Source organism: Monodon monoceros, unplaced genomic scaffold, assembly GCF_005190385.1.
Source record: "Monodon monoceros isolate NGI ecotype Baffin Bay Population unplaced genomic scaffold, NGI_Narwhal_1 Super_Scaffold_17, whole genome shotgun sequence".
NCBI lineage: Eukaryota > Metazoa > Chordata > Mammalia > Artiodactyla > Monodontidae > Monodon > Monodon monoceros.
The window spans coordinates 1,776,490-1,796,841 of NW_021703773.1; the positions used below are offsets into that span (position 1 = coordinate 1,776,490).

General features: G+C 39.9%; 1 protein-coding gene across 2 annotated transcripts in view; it reads right to left on the bottom strand.

Annotated features, from left to right (window-relative positions):
- Positions 1-20,352, bottom strand: part of HOOK3 (hook microtubule tethering protein 3) — a 98,634-nt gene that overhangs the window by 64,396 nt on the left and 13,886 nt on the right. For both annotated transcript variants that reach the window (XM_029226274.1, XM_029226275.1), the window contains exons 3-5: positions 5,265-5,337; positions 2,316-2,366; positions 615-747 (exon numbers count right to left, since the gene is read on the bottom strand). In XM_029226274.1, the coding sequence (XP_029082107.1) occupies positions 615-747; positions 2,316-2,366; positions 5,265-5,337 (257 nt within the window). The remainder of the gene's footprint in view (positions 1-614; positions 748-2,315; positions 2,367-5,264; positions 5,338-20,352) is intronic.

Sequence of the window (20,352 nt, forward strand, 5' to 3'; positions counted from 1 at the left end):
TACATCTCCAAGAGCTGATGAATCTCCTAACAGAATAAATACAAAAGAAATTCTTATCTGAATTCAATGAACTACATTAAATAATTTTTCATCTGCCTTTTAAAGCCAAGCGTTCTACTTAGAAATGCCCACCCCACTCAACTGCAAGTTCCGTGAGGGCAGGTACTATATTGGTTTTGTCTGACACTGTGTTCCAAGCCCCGGCATGATGCATGAATTCAGTAAATGTTTATGAAGTAAACCCTTTGCACTTGCAATCTAAAATATCGAACTTTACACTCCTATAGCTGAATTGACTATTATTAATTAATTTGGCTGGACCTTGTCCAGTTAACAGTAAATTTCATTACATTCAGTGTAGTTAAAAATAATCTACTCAAAGAATTATGCAGTCTTGCAGAAAGGGGAAGAACATCATCATAATCAAATTTATTCTAACCTGTAAAACCTTTTCAGCTTGAAAACAGATTACCAGCAACATCACAGAAAATGGCATACTTTGTGGGTGGCCTTAAGATGTTGTTGTTTGTACATGTGATTTATATATAAAATATACAACGTGTATTACTTTACTTAACTATTTTACATGCATACACTAACATCAAATAAATTACCTTGCTTCTGTTCACAGTTCACAGCACAGCCTAAAATGAGTTGGAGCATCCTTCCCAGCTCTGCGGCATCAGAATGCTCCCCAATAAGGTTCACATCAGGGAGAGTAAAGTCATTAATTTGCTGCCCTAAAATCTGGACAGAGATAAAAACATGAGAATTGCATTTACATCTATATGACCAAATAAAATACTTGATAGAGATTAGTTTGTCAGAAACTCACTGTTAAGAGCAGAGCAGTTAAGCCAATCTCACGCCCAGTTTCTACTTATACCTCCCATACATAAATTATAACGATCCTGAGTCACAACAACTTAGTCCCTCATCTGGTATGTGGTATGCACGCTGAGCAAAGAAACTGAGTACTACTGACCCCTCCACCTCCCCCAGAAAGACTGGATGTGCACTCTCCAGAGAAGTAGAGCCTGAGAGCTTCTGAACCAGGGGGCACCAGAAAGAGCAGAAGTTAAGTATAGGTTCATGCCCACAACAGGAAGACTCCCCTGGCCACCTTCACTCCATTTGACTCTAAAATACTGATAACAAGACACCCACATAAGGAAAGAGAATGGAGGCTTCCTTCATGGGGAAACTGGCCCCAAATGAAATGACACATTTAGACAAACGGGTAGGTTTCTGTCTGATAACCCTACAGTGAAAAAAGAAGATCCTAAAAGCACAGAAGCAGGATGAATGTGGCTGTAGTGTGACGGGTAAGGAAAGAGCAGGGAAAGAGGAGGTGAGAAGGGTCATGTGGCATCCGGTGGCTCCTGGTAAGAAGTATGGATCTGATTCTCGATGCGACAGGAAACCATGGAAGATGACTTGGAGGATGAGAGTGACATAAATTCTGCTTTTTAAAACTCATCCTGGCTTGAGAGTGGAGAATAGATTGTAGTGGGGCAGAAGTGAAATCAGGGCACACTCCGCGAGTTATCTAAGCAAAAGCTGGTGATGGCTCGGTACAGGGTGGTGGCAGCAGAAACAGAGAAAACTGTATTTTGGAGATTTAACTATAGGTCTTGCTGATGATATCAAATGAAGGAAGGACTGCAGGATGATCTGTAGGCTCTGGACTTGAATAGTAGGGCGGACGGCAGAGTCACATACTGAGGTGAAGACAGATAACATAAGTACAGATGTAGGTTTAAATGCATGTAAGCTTGTTGGGAAAAAACAGTAAGGAAATAACACAGGTGTTTCTAGGCTATGTTGTGTCCACTTGGTATCTGTGATCATGAAATTTAAAGTAAAACTAGCTCCACTGCCTGATTTTTTTCCCCAGCGATATCCTGACCGTTCTGATGCAGACTCAGAGGATAAACTGAGTTAATCTAGGGGTAGGGGTTTGCCAAGGAATAAAATGGAAGTAGGCACAGGACTTGTTAGTAACTATGCATGGACTCTAAACCACCTTCACGAGTAAGGGAAGAAAGGAGAGAGTTAATGGACAGCAGAAGGGAAAGTTTAACATAAATGAGTAACCACTCACAAACTATCCATATTATAGTGAAAAAGATTATCTAGTAAACATCTAATAGCTGGTGAACCAGCTTTTTGAACCAACATCTTAGAGACCATACAATGGAAGACAAAGCTGATTATTAAGGTAATATTTCCTTTACTTGAAACTACTGTAAAATATTGTAAGATTAAACTGTCCTACAGTAATACTTCCAAGCAGAATGATAAAAACTCCTTACCTCATGATTGTAATCCAGGATTCCTTTCAAAATTTTCTTTAAATTGCTTATCTGTTTAAAGAGAGAGAAAACAACTGGGTAAAAGGCAATCACAGATGAAAATATAGTTTAACCTAAAAAATTTCTGAACCAACTAATCATTCTTGTTAACCATAAAGTAAACATAAAAAATAAAATTCAACAGTACATTTGAATTACTATCATAAAAAAGACTATCAGTGGCTTAATTTATTTGATCTAAGAGATTTATAAAGCAAGTTAAGTATCCAATTATGTCAAATTTTCAATGTTCTAACCACGCTGACAAAAATTCGAAGGTAACTGAACAAGACCTAACAGTAAGATTAAATTATGTAGATCTTCTGCATGGAAAAAAAAAGGTATCATCCTTAGTGAAGACTTGAGCTCAGTGCTGTTTTACCCAGAAAAGTAGAGTTGCATCTTACATAGAGGGTAAGTTCTAAATTTAGAGCATTAAACAAAAATTACAGTCAAAATTACCCTTGGATATCTCCTAACACAACCTACAAATCAGGTAGTCACCTATGAAGGAATGTCTCCAAATTCCTCCATGGTCAGAAAAGTGTTTTCCTTCAGCTGAGACCAAGTAAATATTTAGGAGCCATAAGGTTAAAAAAATACTACTACATCTTTAAATGTTAGTATAACGCTCAGCATTGCCAAGATACTTGTGCTATAAAAAGCATCCCAGTAACAAGACAGGATGAGGGACCAACACTCACTCAACTCCAGAGCGCAGGCTCCTGGTCATGTTACCTGGGTGAAATCACGGGCAGAATTACCTGCACTATTTACTGTAAACTTATTTTCTTCCCTTTTTTTTTTTGACCCAACTCATCTGGCTGAATTTGCGTTAAGTCATATGCACACACGATATGATGCTGTTGATCATCTACCTGGCTGTCCCCAGGTAGATGCTCATAGTTGAAGATGTCCTAGGACAGAAGACTGTAGGAGTGATAGCTATCAAATAAAAGATTCCACAGCAGGGGGATCCAGTGGTTAATCGAAGACATACTTATTTTTAAGGGAGAAAATAAACTGAAAACTTCATATTAAAAAAAAAAAAGAATCTCATAAATAAAACTAACATGTTTTGTATGCCTAAAAATTTGGAGACACGGAAAATATATAATACACTTTCTCTGGTTCTAGGGTGTTCAATTTTTCGTATTATAACATTTTAAATTAGAAAGTCTTAAAAATCAATGTTTTCACTTAAAATGGTAGTTTATTCTCCACTGAAAAAAGCTACAAATCTTATAATTAATCAATGGTATCTTAAAATCAATCTTAAAATTGAAGAAATATAATTGAAGAAACATAATATAGGATAAAATATAGAGAATAGGAATACAAATCGGAATGGTTACTTTCAGTTCAGAATATTAAGAGTACAATAAACATTTCGCTTTCTCTCTGTTACTGCCTTTGCCACCCTAGTGACACTGAAGACCGTGTGGATTTACGCGCACACTGTGTGCACGGGCGTGGGACACGCAACTCCCTCTTGTGAAGCAGCAGCAAACATAAGCTGATTTAGCAGCAAGACTTTAAACAGGTTATAACGTTAAAAAGCCATCACTTTAATTGCCTATTCTTGAAAAGTTATTTAGAAATTAAATAGCATCCATTCACTCTAGCTTAGTGAAAAGGAGGAATTAGATTTTGGCAGACCCAGTATCTAGTCAGTGAATAAATATTTTCCTCAAACATGTGTTTTATGGGGAAATATAAAGACAAACCACGCTTAGCTCATCTTAAGTCCAGGGGTTTCACACGCTCACACACTCGCACTTCGGAGTCCCTACCAATGTGTATTAAAAATAAATGGCTCCAGAGTTTTCCAAGCTGCCAGTCATGACCACAGATCAAGGTGGTGTAAAGAAACTATAGAGATGGAGAACAAGTCAGCGGTGGCCAGGGGTTCGGGTGAGGGTGGTGTGGTTGATGGGATAGAGGCACCACCGGACACCTGGCAGGGATGGGGCAGCCTGCATCGCTGTTATGTGAGTCTACACGCTGACAGGGCCACACAGAGCGGCGCACACACACAGAAGAGTGTGTGCAGAACGACTGAACTGTGAACACGCTGTGGATCGTATCCACGTCAGTTCCCCAGGTTTGCTACTGCATTACAGTCACACAAGATGTTAGCCCTGGAGAAACGAGGGGAAAGGTATGTGGAACTTCTCTGTACATTTCTTTTCCCAACCCCTGTGAATCTATAATCGTTTCAAACTATAAAGTTAAAAAAATAATTTAGAGATGGGTTGCAATCTATATTTCAAAAACTAAACTAAAAACATTACTGCATTAAGTAAGGTTAAAAACGTATTCAACTATTCAGGAACGTGCAGTTAGGCGGGTGGGAGGCTGCAGTGTAAACTGTGTTTCTCACTGTGGGTTTCCATCAAAGATGCTTGAGCAATACCGAAAAATAAGGCTACTAGGAAGGAAATAAAAATAATCCATTCTCTGAGTGTTCTGGACACAGTTAATAATGATCAGTATTTTCTCATTATTAATAACAACACTAGCAACTAACATTACTGTCCTAAGTACATTATATGTATTAATTCATTTATCTCTGTGAGGTAGACCCTATCACAATCCCCATTTTACAAACGGGAAAACTCAGGCACTGAAAGGTTAAAGACTTTCCCAGCGGCTGTGAGCGGCTGGGCTGGGATGTGGACACAGGCAGTCTGGCTCTGAAGCCCGAGCCCTCAGTCACTATGCTTTACCGACTCATACTATATCTTGGTGAGCAATTCCAGGTTACCCCAATCTTCAATTCTAGATTATTTCACCAAAGGCTATCTAAGTTTCTAAAGCTCACTAGACGCATCAGAGCAAAAGTCAACAAGTATTATATACACCCAAGTAAAAGGTTAATTAACAAATAGGAAAATAAAAAGAAAATACCTTTAGCCTCCAATTATCTCCTACTTCAGTTTTAATTCTGTTTAGCCAATTTTCATCAAAATATGCAGGATCTCTGCAAATAAGAAAAAGCTAGCATGTTAATATCATGTAGCTTTCAAGCTAAAACAAAACCAAACACACACACACAATTGAAACCCATCCTGTATTATCACTTAACTGCAACAAAAAAAGGTATTTGACACACATGAGCCACAAAATAATACATGTACATGAGATCGAATGCAATTACAGTAGAAATCTCTAAAATCAACTGTTATCACTCATTAAAAAACATAATTTTATCAAAAGCAAGCTAAAAGGTGAAAAGTGATAACATACAATTAATACATGTTTTTCAAATTATACACTAATCTGGAATTAACACAATTAGTAGATACCATGCTAATATCTAAAAACAGTCAAAATCAATGACAATTGTTTTATAAAGGCAAAAGACGTATATTAGGAAGAAGGTTAAAATAAGCTTTTCAGTTAATATTTCAATGACTTCCATCACCTACTACTTCAAAGGTCACCAATAATGTTATTAAAATTTCAGTTTCTTTAAATAATATAAACAGAGAACCTGTTTATGTAATACTAGACATTAGACAAAGTTGGATACCATTTCTGTTTGCAGAAGCCCTAAATCTAAGATAACACTGGTGTGGACAAACAAACTGAAACAAGGATAGATGCTGAATATACTTATGCTTATTTTTCTTAGGAAAACCTCCAAAACTTCTATAAACACGAGAAAGAAAAAAAAAAAAAGGTTTTATCTTGGTATGATAGTCGCTTTAAAGTTCCTGAAATCGATGCTCTAAAAAATTAAATTATTTGTTCAAGACCACAGACTGAACACCTCTGTCCTGCTCCAGCAAGTGCCAAATCCAAAGATCTTTTCATTACACAACAATCTCCGTTCACTCAGAAAACATAATGGCAACAAGGGAAATATGTTAGGGGAAAAAAAAAATCTACATTTCAACTTACACTGTCACTCAGACTGATAAATACAACCGCTACTAAATTTTGGTCAAATTATCTTTAAATAAAGTAACCTGCTATGTAGAATTTTAAAAATTTATTATTAAGAAAAATATACATATTTAGGCATAAGAATTTTTTGGTAGAATTTTTTAAATTAATTGCTTGATTAATTAATTAATGGCTGTGTTGGGTCATCGTTGCTGCGCGCAGGCTTTCTCTAGTTGCAGCGAGAGGGGCTACTCTTCGTTGCAGTGCACAGGCTTCTCGTTGCAGTGTCTTCTCTTGTTGCAGAGCATGGGATCTAGGTGTGTGGGCTTCAGTAGTTGTGGCTCGCGGGCTCAGTAGTTGTGGCTTGCGGGCTTTAGAGCACAGGCTCAGTGATTATGGTGCACGGGCTTAGTTGCTCTGTGGCATGTGGGATCCTCCCGGGCCAGGGATTGAACCCGTGTCCCCTGCATTGGCTGGTGGATTCTTAACCACTGTGCCAACAGGGAAGTCCCAAGGCATAAGTATTTACGAAAAAAGTTACAGCTAAGTTTTCTCTGTAGAAATCTATTAGGATTATTTTTGAAGCCTGTATCCAAGTTAACATGTTAACTTTATTGTCTATTTCTCTACTCTTAAATTTTTAAAAATTGAGATATAATTCACATACCATACAACTCACCCATTTGAAATACACAATGCAATGGATTTTAGTACATTCACATCACCACAATCTAATTTTAGAACCTTTCCACCTTCCCCAAAGAAATCCTGTATCCACTGGCTGTGACTCCCATTTCCCTCTCTCCAGCCCCTAGAAATTACTAATCTACTTTCTGTTTTCATGGGCTTGCCTATTTTGTACATTTCATATAAATGAAATTATACACTGTGTGGGGTCTTTTGTGTCTGGCTTCTTTCACTCAGCATGCTTTTAAGGTTCATCCATGTTGTAGGACGTGTCACCACTTCATTCCTTTTTATGGCTCAAAAACATTCCATTTATGGATACACTACATTTTGTTTATCTATTCATCAGCTGATATACATGCTTCATGTGGGTATGTTCCTAGGAGTGGAATTGCTCGGTCCCATAATAACTCTGTTTAACATCTGAAGTGTGACCAAACTGTTTTCCAAAGCAGCTGTACCATTTTACATTCCTGCTAGCAACACGTCAGTTCCAATTTTTCCACAGCCTGTCAACATTTGTTATTATCTCTCTAAAAAGTTATGCTCATCCTAGTGGGTGTGAAGTATTATATTATCTCACTGTGTTTTTTAAAAAAAATTTTTATAATTCATTTATTTTTATTATTTTTTTTAATTTTTGGCTGTGTTGGGTCTTCATTGCTGCGTGCGGGCTTTCTCTAGTTGCGGCGAGTGGGCCTCTCATTGCATTGGCTGCTCTTGTTGCGGAGCATGGGCTCTAGGCGTGCGGGCTTCAGTAGTTGTGGCGCACGGGCTCAGCAGTTGTGGTGCACGGGCTTAGTTGCTCCGTGGCATGTGGGATCTTCCCAGACCAGGGCTTGAACCCGTGTCCCCTGTGTTGGCAGGCGGATTCTTAACCACTGTGCCACCAGGGAAGTCCCTCTCACTGTGGTTTTGATTTGCACTTCCTTAATGACTAACAACGTTGAGCATCTTTTCATGTGCTTATTGGCCACCTGTATATCCCCTATGGACAAGTCTATTCAGTCTTTCCTGTTAAACAACTGAATTGTCTTTTTATTATTGAGTTGTGAGAGGTTTTTTTTTTTTGGTTTGTTTTTTTTTTTGTTTTTAGTATTCAGGGTAAAAGCCCCTTATCAGATATAAGATGTGTAAATAATTTCGCACATTCTGTGAGTTATCTTTTCACTTTCTTGATGGCATAATTTGCAGCACAATGGTTTTTAATTTTTGATAACGTTCAATTTATCTATCTTTTGCTGTTGGTATTATATCTAAGAAGGTTTTGCCTAATCCAAGGTCAGGAAGATTTACTTCTATGTTTTCTTCTAAGATTCTCACAGCTTTAGTTTTAAATTGAAGTTATGATCCATGTGCATAGTGTACGTAAAGGGTCTAACTTCCTCCTTCTGCATGTAGATATTCATACCCATCCATTTTTGTTTTAAGCTTCATCTAGCTTCTTTAGTCAAGGTTCTTTTGTTGTTAAGTCAGAGAAACTAATTTGAGCAAAACTGTGCAAAAAAAGGGAACTTACTGGAAGACCACTGATGTATGTTATGGTACATAAAGATAGCTGGGCCTCCTTGAGTAGTGAAATAAGGATCTGGAAAGCTGTTAAGAATCCAGACAGTACTCCCCTTCTGACTTTCACCTTTGCTTCTGCCCATCTATTTGTTTTCTCTCTGAAGACCAACTTTTTCTGTTTCTCCACACAACGCTGAAGAGAGCCACACACACACTCCAAGTCTTCACCATGCCAGTTCAAGAAGATAGTTTTGAAGACCAGCCATCACTCAATCCCAATTCTAAATTCCCAGGAAACTCCAAATAATACAGCTAGAGTCTGTTTTTCATCCCTAGTCCAATTGTATGTGACCAAAAGGATGGAGAGCCACAAGTAGGACACCCACAACTTCAGGTTTCAGAGAAAGGGACTCCTGTAAACTGGGCAGAGAACCCCCCAAAAGTGTCCTCTTTGCTTAAAACCTCTTGTGAAAATAGATAATGCAAAGAAAAACAACTTAAGTGAATTCTACTGAGATATTAAAGAATTGTTATAAAAATAGCTCAGAAAGTAGAAAATATTCCATATTTTTAATAATCAAAAAAACTGTAATCTAAAAATCATAATCATTGCCAATCAAGTAATAGTCTTTCCAATCAAAAATGACAATCATAAGTAGGGCAATCTGTGAGTCTGGTGCTAAATGGGTGATGATTACCCAAAGCCAAAGGCACTGAACTTACTAGCTAAGTGGAAATTCAAGGCCACACAGCTGAAAGATACTTATATTTCAACAGGAAACCCCTTAACTTATAAACAAGAATGCTTTAAAATGTCTAAGAGGGCTTCCCTGGTGGCGCAGTGGTTAAGAATCTGCCTGCCAATGCAGGGGACATGGGTTCAAGCCCTGGTCCGGGAACATTCCACATGCCGCGGAGCAACTAAGCAACCCTGTGCGTCACAACTACTGAGCCTGTGCTCTACAACCCGCGAGCTACAACTACTGAGCCCACATGCCACAACTACTGAAGCCTGCACGCCTACAGCCTGTGCTCCGCAGTAAGAGAAGCCACCGCAATGAGAAGCCCGTGCACCGCAATGAAGAGTAGCCCCCCACTCGCCGCAACTAGAGAAAGCCTGTGCGCAGCAACGAAGACCCAATGCAGCCAAAAATAAAAAAATAAATTTATTTTAAAAAAAAATTAAAATGTCTAAAATTATATACTCTGAGAACTCCAAGATTATGGGATACTTCATTTACAACTTAGAGCAACACTTCTTATGAATCAAAGAACTCAGAAAAATCTGAATAAAGTATTTCAAACCAATCACTATGATACAGTTTGCTTCTTGCCTAAAAGATGACCACATCAAAGCCTCAGAATGTGCCTGAGCTGGACGGTAAGACGACAAAAGACAGCCATTACCACCATGTACTCAGCACCAGTAACCTGCCAACCATGGAGCCAGGCACTCTGCGTTCACAGTGACACTGCCAGGAAGGTATCACTGTCCCCATGGTACGCTGAGCAATATCAGACTCAGAAGTTAAGTAATTTCCCCAAGTTCAATCACACCGTTAAGTGGCAGAGTTGATGGTACTGTCGCTTTTGTTACAAGAGATCAGCAGAGTTCAACACGAAACTGGTCCTAGCAAACACCACCAAGGTCCTGTGGCTAATTCTCTCCTTCCTGCTCAGCCGTCTACTCACAGAGAACAAAGACCCACATCGTTCAAGATGTTCTATGGTCAACAAGGGCAGGTGTCTGTCTCATTCACCACTGTCTGCCCAGCACTTCACGTCCGACGCACAGCAGTTCTCATTGATACCTGTGCACTGAAATACATTTGGAAGGTGATAGCACTTTTATTTAATAAGCTTCCAATCTGCTACTTGGGCGGAACACAGCAAGAATAGTAGTCCACAAATCTAAACTATGACACAAATTAACCTATCTATGAAACAGAACAGACTCACAGACATAGAGAACAGACTGGTGGTTGCCAAGGGGGAGGCGGTTGAGGGAGGGATGGAGTGGGAGGTTGAGATTAGCAGATGTAAGCTTTTATACATAGAATGGATCGACAACAAGGTGCTACTGTATAGCATAGTGAACTATATTCAATATCACCTAATGAACCATAATGGAAAAGAATATCTTAAAAAAAGTATGTATATATATATATATATATATATGTATAACTGGATCACTTTGCTGTACAGCAGTAATTAACACAACACTGTAAATCAACTATACTTCAATTAAAAAAAAAAATAGTAGTCCACAGCATTCTTCCATTCAATACTTTTCCTAGTCATGAACTTGACTCAAATATGCAGGCATCTAGCCATAACTCTATTTCGCTAAGTAGTTTACAATTTCAGCAATGTTTTCTAAGTACCCCTTAATAAACGTTCTCAGGCTAGGATCAAACAGCATAAAGGTGATTTTCTCCAAAATATTAACAGATTATAGTTCTGCACAGATATGTAAATGACAAGGGATAATCTTACTGGGAATGTTCTTCATGAGCCAGAAACCATCTTTAGCGTCTTACTATGTCCTGACTCCTGTTAAGGAAATGACACAAACCAGCCACAAAACATATGAAGCCATTTCCTCGACTTTCCCAGTAACACATCTATTCGGCTGTAACTTATGCACCAGTCATAGCTTAAGCTAAAGGAAAAGCCCATTAATTTTAATCCGTAACATAATTCCAGGAATACACTGTCATCCTGCAGTCAACTGCTTCCACAGAAACCAAAAAATTAAATTTTATTTCTACTGCTTAAATTATTTAAGTACCATAATATTCTTATTGAAGTCCCCCAAATTAAGATGGGGTCCGAAACAAACACTGTATTTTGACTCAATTTCTTAATATGACATTTTTATTAGCAAATGTTACTATTTTTTAAAATAGATATGTTAATTCTTAGGTCTATTTTCCTTTTTCTTTTGTCCGCGCTGTGCAGCATGCGGGATCTTAGTTCCCTGACCAGGGATCAAACCCGTGCCCCCTGCAATGGAAGCTCGGAGTCTTAACCACCGGACTGCCAGGGAAGTCCCTCTTAGGTTTATTTTCTAATCATCTTTTCATTACCTAAAACAATCATTTTAGTCCCCTGCCACAAAATGGATATTGAAGAGTTGGCTATGACATTTATATTTCGCATACTTGATGACAACAAAAATAAAGCAAATTATGCTTTAGCCCCTGCAGTGTTAGAAAGAGCAACAGAGGCGCAGAGGCACAGGCTCTAAACAAAGGGCAGGCAATCAGGTCCCATAAATAAAAAGAGGCATTCCACCACTGTCCGCAGCTTGGCCTTCATTTTACCTCTTTTGGTCTCATCTACTTTCTTTTTCCCTCTTTCTTGAACTCTGAAAATAAAACTTAATGGCACTTAGAGGCACAACTTACTACTTCTGATCTTGCTCTTTCAATCAATATGCAGTTGCGGCAGAATAAAAAATGTATTTGCCCTCTGTCCCTGGATCCTGGCGCTGAGCTCCTAAAACCCTGAGAATTTCCTGAGTGATGGGGTGTCTTTTATAACTCATCATGAGCTCTTTCCAGCCACACCGGAGCTTATGCTAACAGGGTGATTCACTGTGGGACCCGCAGACAGCTTCAGGACGAGGGCTGGTCCCAGAGGAATTTTCAGCCCCACCCCCTGACCTCCAGGAAGGGACTGGCGGCGGAGTTCAAACACATGGCTAACGACTTCACTCATGTCTCTTCAGTGAAACCCCCCAATAAAACCCTAAACAACAGGGTTCAGAACTTCGGGGTGGGTGAGCACATCACTGTGCTGGGAAGGCAGTGGGCTTGCGGGGTCCCAGAGCTCTGCGCTGCCTCTACCCCACACATCCCTGTGCATCTCCTTCATTTGGCTGTTCCTGAGTTGGATCCTGTACAATAAAAATGTAATCATAAGTATAGAGCTTCCCTGAGTTTTGTGTCATTCTCGCAAATATCAAACCTGAGGGGGTTCATGGGAACTCCTGCATTTGCAGTTGGCTGGGCAGAAGTGTGGGTGCCCCAAGGACCCCATCCATATCTACCTGGCGTCTGCAGCGGGGACAGTCTTGTGGGACTGGGGCCTTAACTGCCGAGTCTGCCCCGAGTGTCAGAATCAAAGGACTGTGACCTTAACTTGTGGGGTCTGAGCTACCTCAGGAAGCTGGTGTCAGAACATCGAGTTGGTATCAGGGAAACTGTTGATGGAAAATGACAGAGTGGTGAACTCTTCTTGGAGATAAAGGATAAAAGAAGATAAAAGTTGCTTTCTTTTCATTTCCAAGTTCATAATTCCATATTCATTCATTTAGCTAGCATTTACAGAACACCTACTCTAGAGCAGGACAAGGGGCTCTGGGAGGTAAGGGCGGTGGCGATACTGAACAGGTGGTCAGGGTGGGCTAGGTGGAGAGGCAGACAGCTCTCAGTGGGGACTGGCAGCTGGTGAGGAAGGGCAGCATGTGGACATCTGACTGATAAACATCCGAGGCAGAGGGACGGGCCACGCACGATGCCCCCAGCAGAAGGCGTGTGAGGACGAGCAGGGCGCTGCTGTGGGAAAGAACGCCAGAAAATGAGGTCAGAGTTCAAGAGGGAAGAGATACGGGAACATACGTATGTGTATAACTGATTCACTTTGTTACAAAGCAGAAACTGACACACCATTGTAAAGCAATTATACTCCAATAAAGATGTTAAAAAAAAAATGGAATGCAGTCTGAGTGGTACCAAGGGCTCAGGTCACTTGGGCTCTGATACATCACTGTGAGTCCTTTGGCTTTTACCCTGAGTGAAATGGGGCACCAGTGTAGGGCTCTAAGCTGAAAACCTCACTGTGGCTGCTGGGTTCACACGAGACTCTGGGGCAGGCAACTACAGAAACACCGACACTAGTCAGGAAGTTACCAACATGATATGGGCAAGAGATGATGGCAGCCAGACCAATATGGTAGCAGTAAAGGTAATAATTTTTATCATAAAACTTTTTTACTCCTAAAAATTCCACTATACATCTGTAATAAGTAAGGCGCTTTCCTGTGCCTTACTAACCATGGTTCTGATACTACACCCAACATAACAAAGAAACACTCCCAGAATACCACCTAATACTCAATCTATATTCAAATTTCCTCCATTACATCCTTGAAATGTCTTTGTTCACACAAGATCCAAGCTTCATGCATTGCATTTGGTTTTGTTTTTGAAACTGTGGTAAAAACACTTAACGTGACCTCTGCCCTCTCAAGAGACATTCAAGATCAGAGTACAGTGCTATTAACCACAAGCACAGCGCTGCACAGCAGGCCTTAAGGGCTTATGCATCTCATGCAACTGAAACTTTATACCTGTTGAACAGCAACTCCCGTTTCCCCCAAATCCCAGTCCCTGGCAGCCACCACTTCACTCTGCTTCCATGAGTCTGACCACTTCAGACACCTCCCAGAAGTGGAGTGGAGCAGTCTGCCCCCTGGGACTGGCTTTCTCACGTAGCATGACGTCCTCCGGGGCATCCACGCTCTGCACGCGGCAGGTCTTCCAGAAGAACCACGTGATGCGTTTGGTCAGTGTCTTTCTCTCTGGACTCTGTGATCTAGAAGAGTCCACCCCGTTCCTTTCTTCTCTTGACATTCACTTGCTGAAGAGACCAGGTCAACTGTCCTGTGAAATATCCCACTTTCTGGATTTTCCTGATCCTTTCCTTGTGACTCAGTTTAACCTATTCCTCTGTCCTCTGTATTTCTCTGTAATCTGGAAGTTAGATCTAAAGGCTGGATTTAGCTATATTTTAAAAGTGTAGCCTTCAGTGTTTGCTGATGGGTTGGATGCAGGATGTGGAGAAAAAGAAAGAGAGGTTTCAAGGTCTGAGCAGCTCAAGGCCAGAAATGCCAACAACTGAAATGAGAAGACTTTGACTGAGTGGGTCTGAGCAGAAGACAGGGTTTAGTTCTAGATACAATGACTCTGAGATGTCTTTTAGACCCAACTGGAGATGCTAAGTAGACAATCAGACAAGTCTGGACGTCAGAGGAGAGGTTCACGCTGGAGATAAAAATCTGAGCGTCCTTAGGATAGGGATGCTATTTAAGGCTAAGAGACTAGACGAAATCACTGAGGGGGTGAACGCAAACAAAAGAGAAGAGGGGCCAGGCCTGAGTCCTTAAGCTCTGCATCCTTAGGAGGGAGCACAGGAGAGCGAAACCAGCACAGGAAATGCAGATCATCCAATGAGACAGGAGAGAAACCTGGAAGGTCACAGTATCCTGGAGGCCAAATCTTATTAAGTGTCAGATGGAAGTAATAAGCAGATGAGCATCTGTCCTTTGAACGCCGCTGCCAGTCCAGACGAGGACTGAGAACGGGCATTAGCATCAGCAACAAGTGCAGTTCTAACATGATGGTGGGGAAACCGTGACGGAATTAAGGGGGGCGGGGGTGGGGGAGAACTCTGAGACAGATGCTGCACAGGCAGGAGAATGGGAGCAGTGGCTGACAGGAGTGGGATCCTGAGAAGTCTGTTTAAAGACAAATAAGCCTGCTTCCCTGCTAGTGGATATGACCCTGCAGAGCAGGCGAAGCCGTGGGTGCAGCAAAGAGGGGAGAACTGGTAAAGCAAAGATCTTGAGTAGGTGAGAGGCAAAAGGACCCAACAGGCAACGTGCAGCCGCTGACTTTACGACAGGACTGCCCCCAGCACAGCTCGAAGGTGGTAACGGGCAGCGAGGTGGCCACATTGATGCCGGTGGGGGCAAACGTAGTCGGGGAGTCAACAGAGATTCTCTTGTGTTTCAACTTTCTCAGAAATAGGCAGTCCCTTACCTTGGAAGGTAATCAGAGGAGAGAGTGGGGAAGTGGTGCTGAAGGTCTGCAGAAAGGACAGTGGGAGACGGTCACCCGGAAGAGGGGTAGTGAGAGGGCTGGGGAAGTACCAGATGACCAGGGGTTCACACTGGGAAATGTAAAATGAGACGCACCAGCAAGTCTGTGTCCTTTCCAGCTCGGTTCAGCCGCACAGGTGAGACGCAGAACTGGTGGGATATTAGATTTAACCAAGTTGTGGTTTAGCTAAAAAAGTACAAAGAAATAAAAAAGGGGCAGAGAAGCTAAAAATGTACACAGGGAGTGATTATGACTGACCACGGAATTTCAGCTGAATAAGAGGAAAGAAAGAGGGGAAGGTGAAGGACAGTGTTGAGACCCCACCTGCCCTCAAGAACTGAAGGATGGCTGGAGATGTGCGGCCAGAGAGAGGGAGATGGAAAGGCAGGAGGCAGTGGTCAGACGGCGGGAGAGAGCAAATCGAGACCACAGAGGGTCACAGATTACTGGTGATGATAAGCCATGGGGTATGACCTCGAGATTGAGTGGCTGAAACTGGGTAGAGGATGAGACCAAAGTAGATGAGTCAAGGAGTTGACAGGCAACGGTCTGAAGGACCATATCCAAGTCCCCAGGAATTTCAGCAAGGGTGGTACTGGAAAGAGCAGCAGGATGCCTGGATCCAAAGCTGCTGACAAACGAGAGGGATGATGTCATAAGACTCAAAATTGGGGGGTGTTAGGGAAGATGTGAGGGGAACGGTCTGGAAGCAGCACTGAGGAGGCACCATGCTGAGCCAAGTGGTACATGAAGAAGAAACAGCCTTACTTAGAAGCCTGCAGAGGCAGTGCTGTTACGGGAGAAGAGGATTCTTTCAGGCCCGAAATTGATCAGTGCAAAGCAGTGATTGTTCTCTGGCAGGTGTACCATAGGTTCACCAAGAATCACAGGTTTTACAGCATAAACAGTCAATTCAAGTTCTTGTTGTCTCACATAGAACATGATGTGCTCTCCAAAGTGGGTGCTGCTTTGTAAAAATCTTTACAAAGGCTAATGTTAATTTTCTTCAAACCAAGAAGTAGAAAATAGGAAAGAAAATTCTATAAAGTTGAGTTTTGATAATATTAAGAGTCACAGCTCCCTAAAAACTTAAGGGCCCCTTCAAGAAAATGTTTTCATTTTGTATTTGTTGATATATAGATGTAAAAGGATAAACTACATCTTAAGTGTTTTCAGTGCCTGATCTATTATTAAAAATTACTTCAATGAACAAGAATCTATCATCCATGGATGTTGTCTGTCCAGTCATTAGACAGTTCAACATAATCAAAATCCTGAAAATATGGGAAAGGAATCTTTGCAATAAATAGTGCAAAAAAAAAAAGAGACCCTTATATCATACACAAAAAGTAGTAACTGAGAATGCACCATAGACCTAAACATAAGCATTAAAACTATAATACTTCTGGAGGAAAACAGAGGAGAACATCTTAGAGACCCTGAGTTTGGTAAAGGTTTCTTAATACAATTAAAAAAAAAAAACATGTGAACTGAAAAAAATATATTAAATAATAAGTATTTAATAATTAAAACTTTAAAAATATTTGCTCTGCAAAGACACTATTAAGAAAATAAAAAGGGAAGCCACAGGCTGGGAGAAAAGATTTTAAAACATACATCTGAGAAAGAACTTGTATTTAGAATATATAAAGAACTCTAAATTTAATAAGATGAAAACAATTCCATTAAAAAGTAGGAAAAACCCACAAAACACAACGAAGGACACTACATAATGATCAAGGGATCAATCCAAGAAGAAGATATAACAATTGTAAACATTTATACACCCAACAGAGGAGCACCTCAATACATAAGGCAAATGCTAATAGCCATAAAAGGGGAAATCGAAAGTAACACAGTAATAGTGGGGGACTTTAACACCCCACTTACACCAACAGATAGATCATCCAGACAGAAAATTAATAAGGAAACACAAGCCTTAAACGACACATTAGACCAATAGACTTAATTAATATCTATAGGACATTCCATCCAAAACCAGCAGAATACACTTTCTTCTCAACTGCACACAGAACATTTTCCAGGATAGATCACATCTTGGGTCACAAACCAAGCCTCGGTAAATTTAAGAAAACTGAAATCGTATCAAGCATTTTTTCCGACAACATTATGAGATTAGAAATCAATTACAGGAAAAAAACTGTACAAAACACAAACACATGCAGGCTAAACAATATGCTACTAAATAACCAAGAAATCACTGAAGAAATCAAAGAAGAAATAAGAAACTAACTAGAAACAAATGACAATGAAAACACAATGACCCAAAACCTACGGGATGCAACAAAAGCAGTTCTAAGAGAGAAGTTTATAGTAATTCAATCTCACCTCAAGAAACAAGAAAAATCTCAAAAAAACAATCTAATCTTACACCTAAAGGAACCAGAGAAAGAAGAACAAACAAAACCCAAAGTCAGTAGAAGGAAAGAAATCATAAAGATCAGAGCAGAAATAAATGAAAGAGAAACAAAAAAACACTAGCAAAGATCAATAAAACTAAAAGCTGGTTCTTTGAGAAGATAAACAAAATTGATAAACCTTTAGCCAGACTCATCAAGAAAAAAAGGTAGAGGACTCAAATCAATAAAATTAGAAGTGAAAAAGGAGAAGTTATAACTGACACCGCAGAAATACAAAGGATCATGAGACTACTACAAGCAACTATATGCCAATAAAATGGACAAACTGGAAGAAATGGACAAATTCTTAGAAAAGTACAAGCTTCCAAGACTGAACCAGGAAGAATTAGAAAATATGAACAGACCAACCACAAGTAATGAAATTGAAACTGTGATTAAAAATTTTCCAACAAGCAAAATTCCAGGACCAGATGCCTTCACAGGTGAATTCTATCAAATATTTAGAGAACACCTAACACAGATCCTTCTCAAACTCTTCCAAAAAATTACAAAGGGAGGAACATTCCCAAACTCATTCTACGAGGCCACCATCACCCTGATACCAAAACCAGACAAAGATATCACAAAAAAAGAAAATTACAGGCTAATATCACTGATGAACATAGGCGCAAATATCCTCAACAAAATACTAGCAAACAGAATCCAACAACACATTAAAAAGATCATACACCATGATCAAGTGGGATTTACCCCAGGGATGCACGGATTCTTCAATATACGCAAATCAATCAATGTGATACACCATATTAACAAGTTGAAGAATAAAAACCATACAATCATGCAGAAAAAGCTTTCGACAAAATTCAGCACCCATTTATGATAAAAACTCTCCAGAAAGTGGACATAGAGGGAACCTACCTCAACATAATAAAGTCCATATACAACAAACCCACAGCCAATATCATCCTCAATGGTGAAAAACTGAAACCATTTCCACTAAGATCAGGAATAAGACAAGGGTGCCCACGCTTGTCACTATTATTTAACATAGCTTTGGAAGTCTTAGCCATGGCAATCAGAGAAGAAAAAGAAATAAAAGGAATCCAAATTGGCAAAGAAGTAAAACTGTCACTGTTTGTGGATCACATGATACTATACATAGAAAATCCTAAAGATGCCACCAGAAAACTACTAGAACTAATCAATGAATTTAGTAAAGTTGCAGGATACAAAATTAATATACGGTAATCTCTTGTATTCCTATACACTAACAATGAAAGATGAGAAAAAGAAATTAAGGAAACAATCCCATTTACCACTGCAACAAAAAGAATAAAATCCCTAGGAATAAACCTATCTAACGAGGCAAAAGACCTGTACGCAGAAAACTATAAGATACTGATGAAAGAAATCAGAGATGACACAAACGGATGGAGAGATATACCATGTTCTTGGATTGGAAGAATCAATATTGTGAAAATGACTATACTACCCAAAGCAATCTACATATTCAATGCAATCCCTATCAAATTACCAATGGCATTTTTCACAGAACTAGAACAAAAAATTTTACAATTCGTATGGAAACACAAAAGACCTCGAATAACAAAAGCAATCTTGAGAGACAAAAATGGAGCTGGAAGAATCTGGCTCCCTGACTTCAGACTATACTACAAAGCTAGAGTAATCAAGATAGTATGGTACTGGCACAAAAACAAAATATAGATCAATGGAACAGGATAGAAAGCCCAGAGAAAAACCCACACACGTATGGTCACCTAATCTATGACAAAGGAGGCCAGAATATACAACGGAGCAAAGACAGCCTCTTCAATAAGTGGTGCTGGGAAACCTGGACAGCTACATGTAAAAGAATGAAATTAGAACACCCCGTAACACCATACACAAAAATAAACTCAAAATGGATTAAAGACCTAAATGTAAGGCCAGACACTATAAAACTCTTAGAGGAAAACATAAGCAGAACACTCTTTGACACGTATCACAGCAAGATGTTTTTTGACCCACCTCCTAGAGTAATGAGAATAAAAACAGAAATAAACAAATGGGACCTAATTAAACTTAAAATGTTTTGCACAGCAAAGGAAACCATAAACAAGACGAAAAGACAACACTCAGAATGGGAGAAAATATTTGCATCTGAAGCAACTGACAAAGGATTAATCTCCAAAATATACAAAGAGCTCATGCAGCTAAATATCAAAAACACAAACAACCCAATCCAAAAATGGGCAGAAAGCCTAAATAGACATTTCTCCAAAGAAGATATACAGATGGCCAACAAACACATGAGAAGTTGCTCAACATCACTAATTATTAGAGAAATGCAAAATCAGAACTACAATGAGGTATCACCTCACACCTCAGAATGGCCATCATCAAAAAATCTACAAACAGTAAACGATGGAGAGGTTGTGGAGAAAAGGGAACCCTCATGCATTGTTGGTGGGAATGTAAATTGATACAGCCACTGTGGAGAACAGTATGGAGATTCCTTAAAAAACTAAGAATAGAACTACCATGTGACCCAGCAATCCCACTACTGGGCATATATCCAAAGAAAACCATAATTCAAAAAGACACATGCACTCAATGTTCACTGCAGCACTGTTTACAACAGCC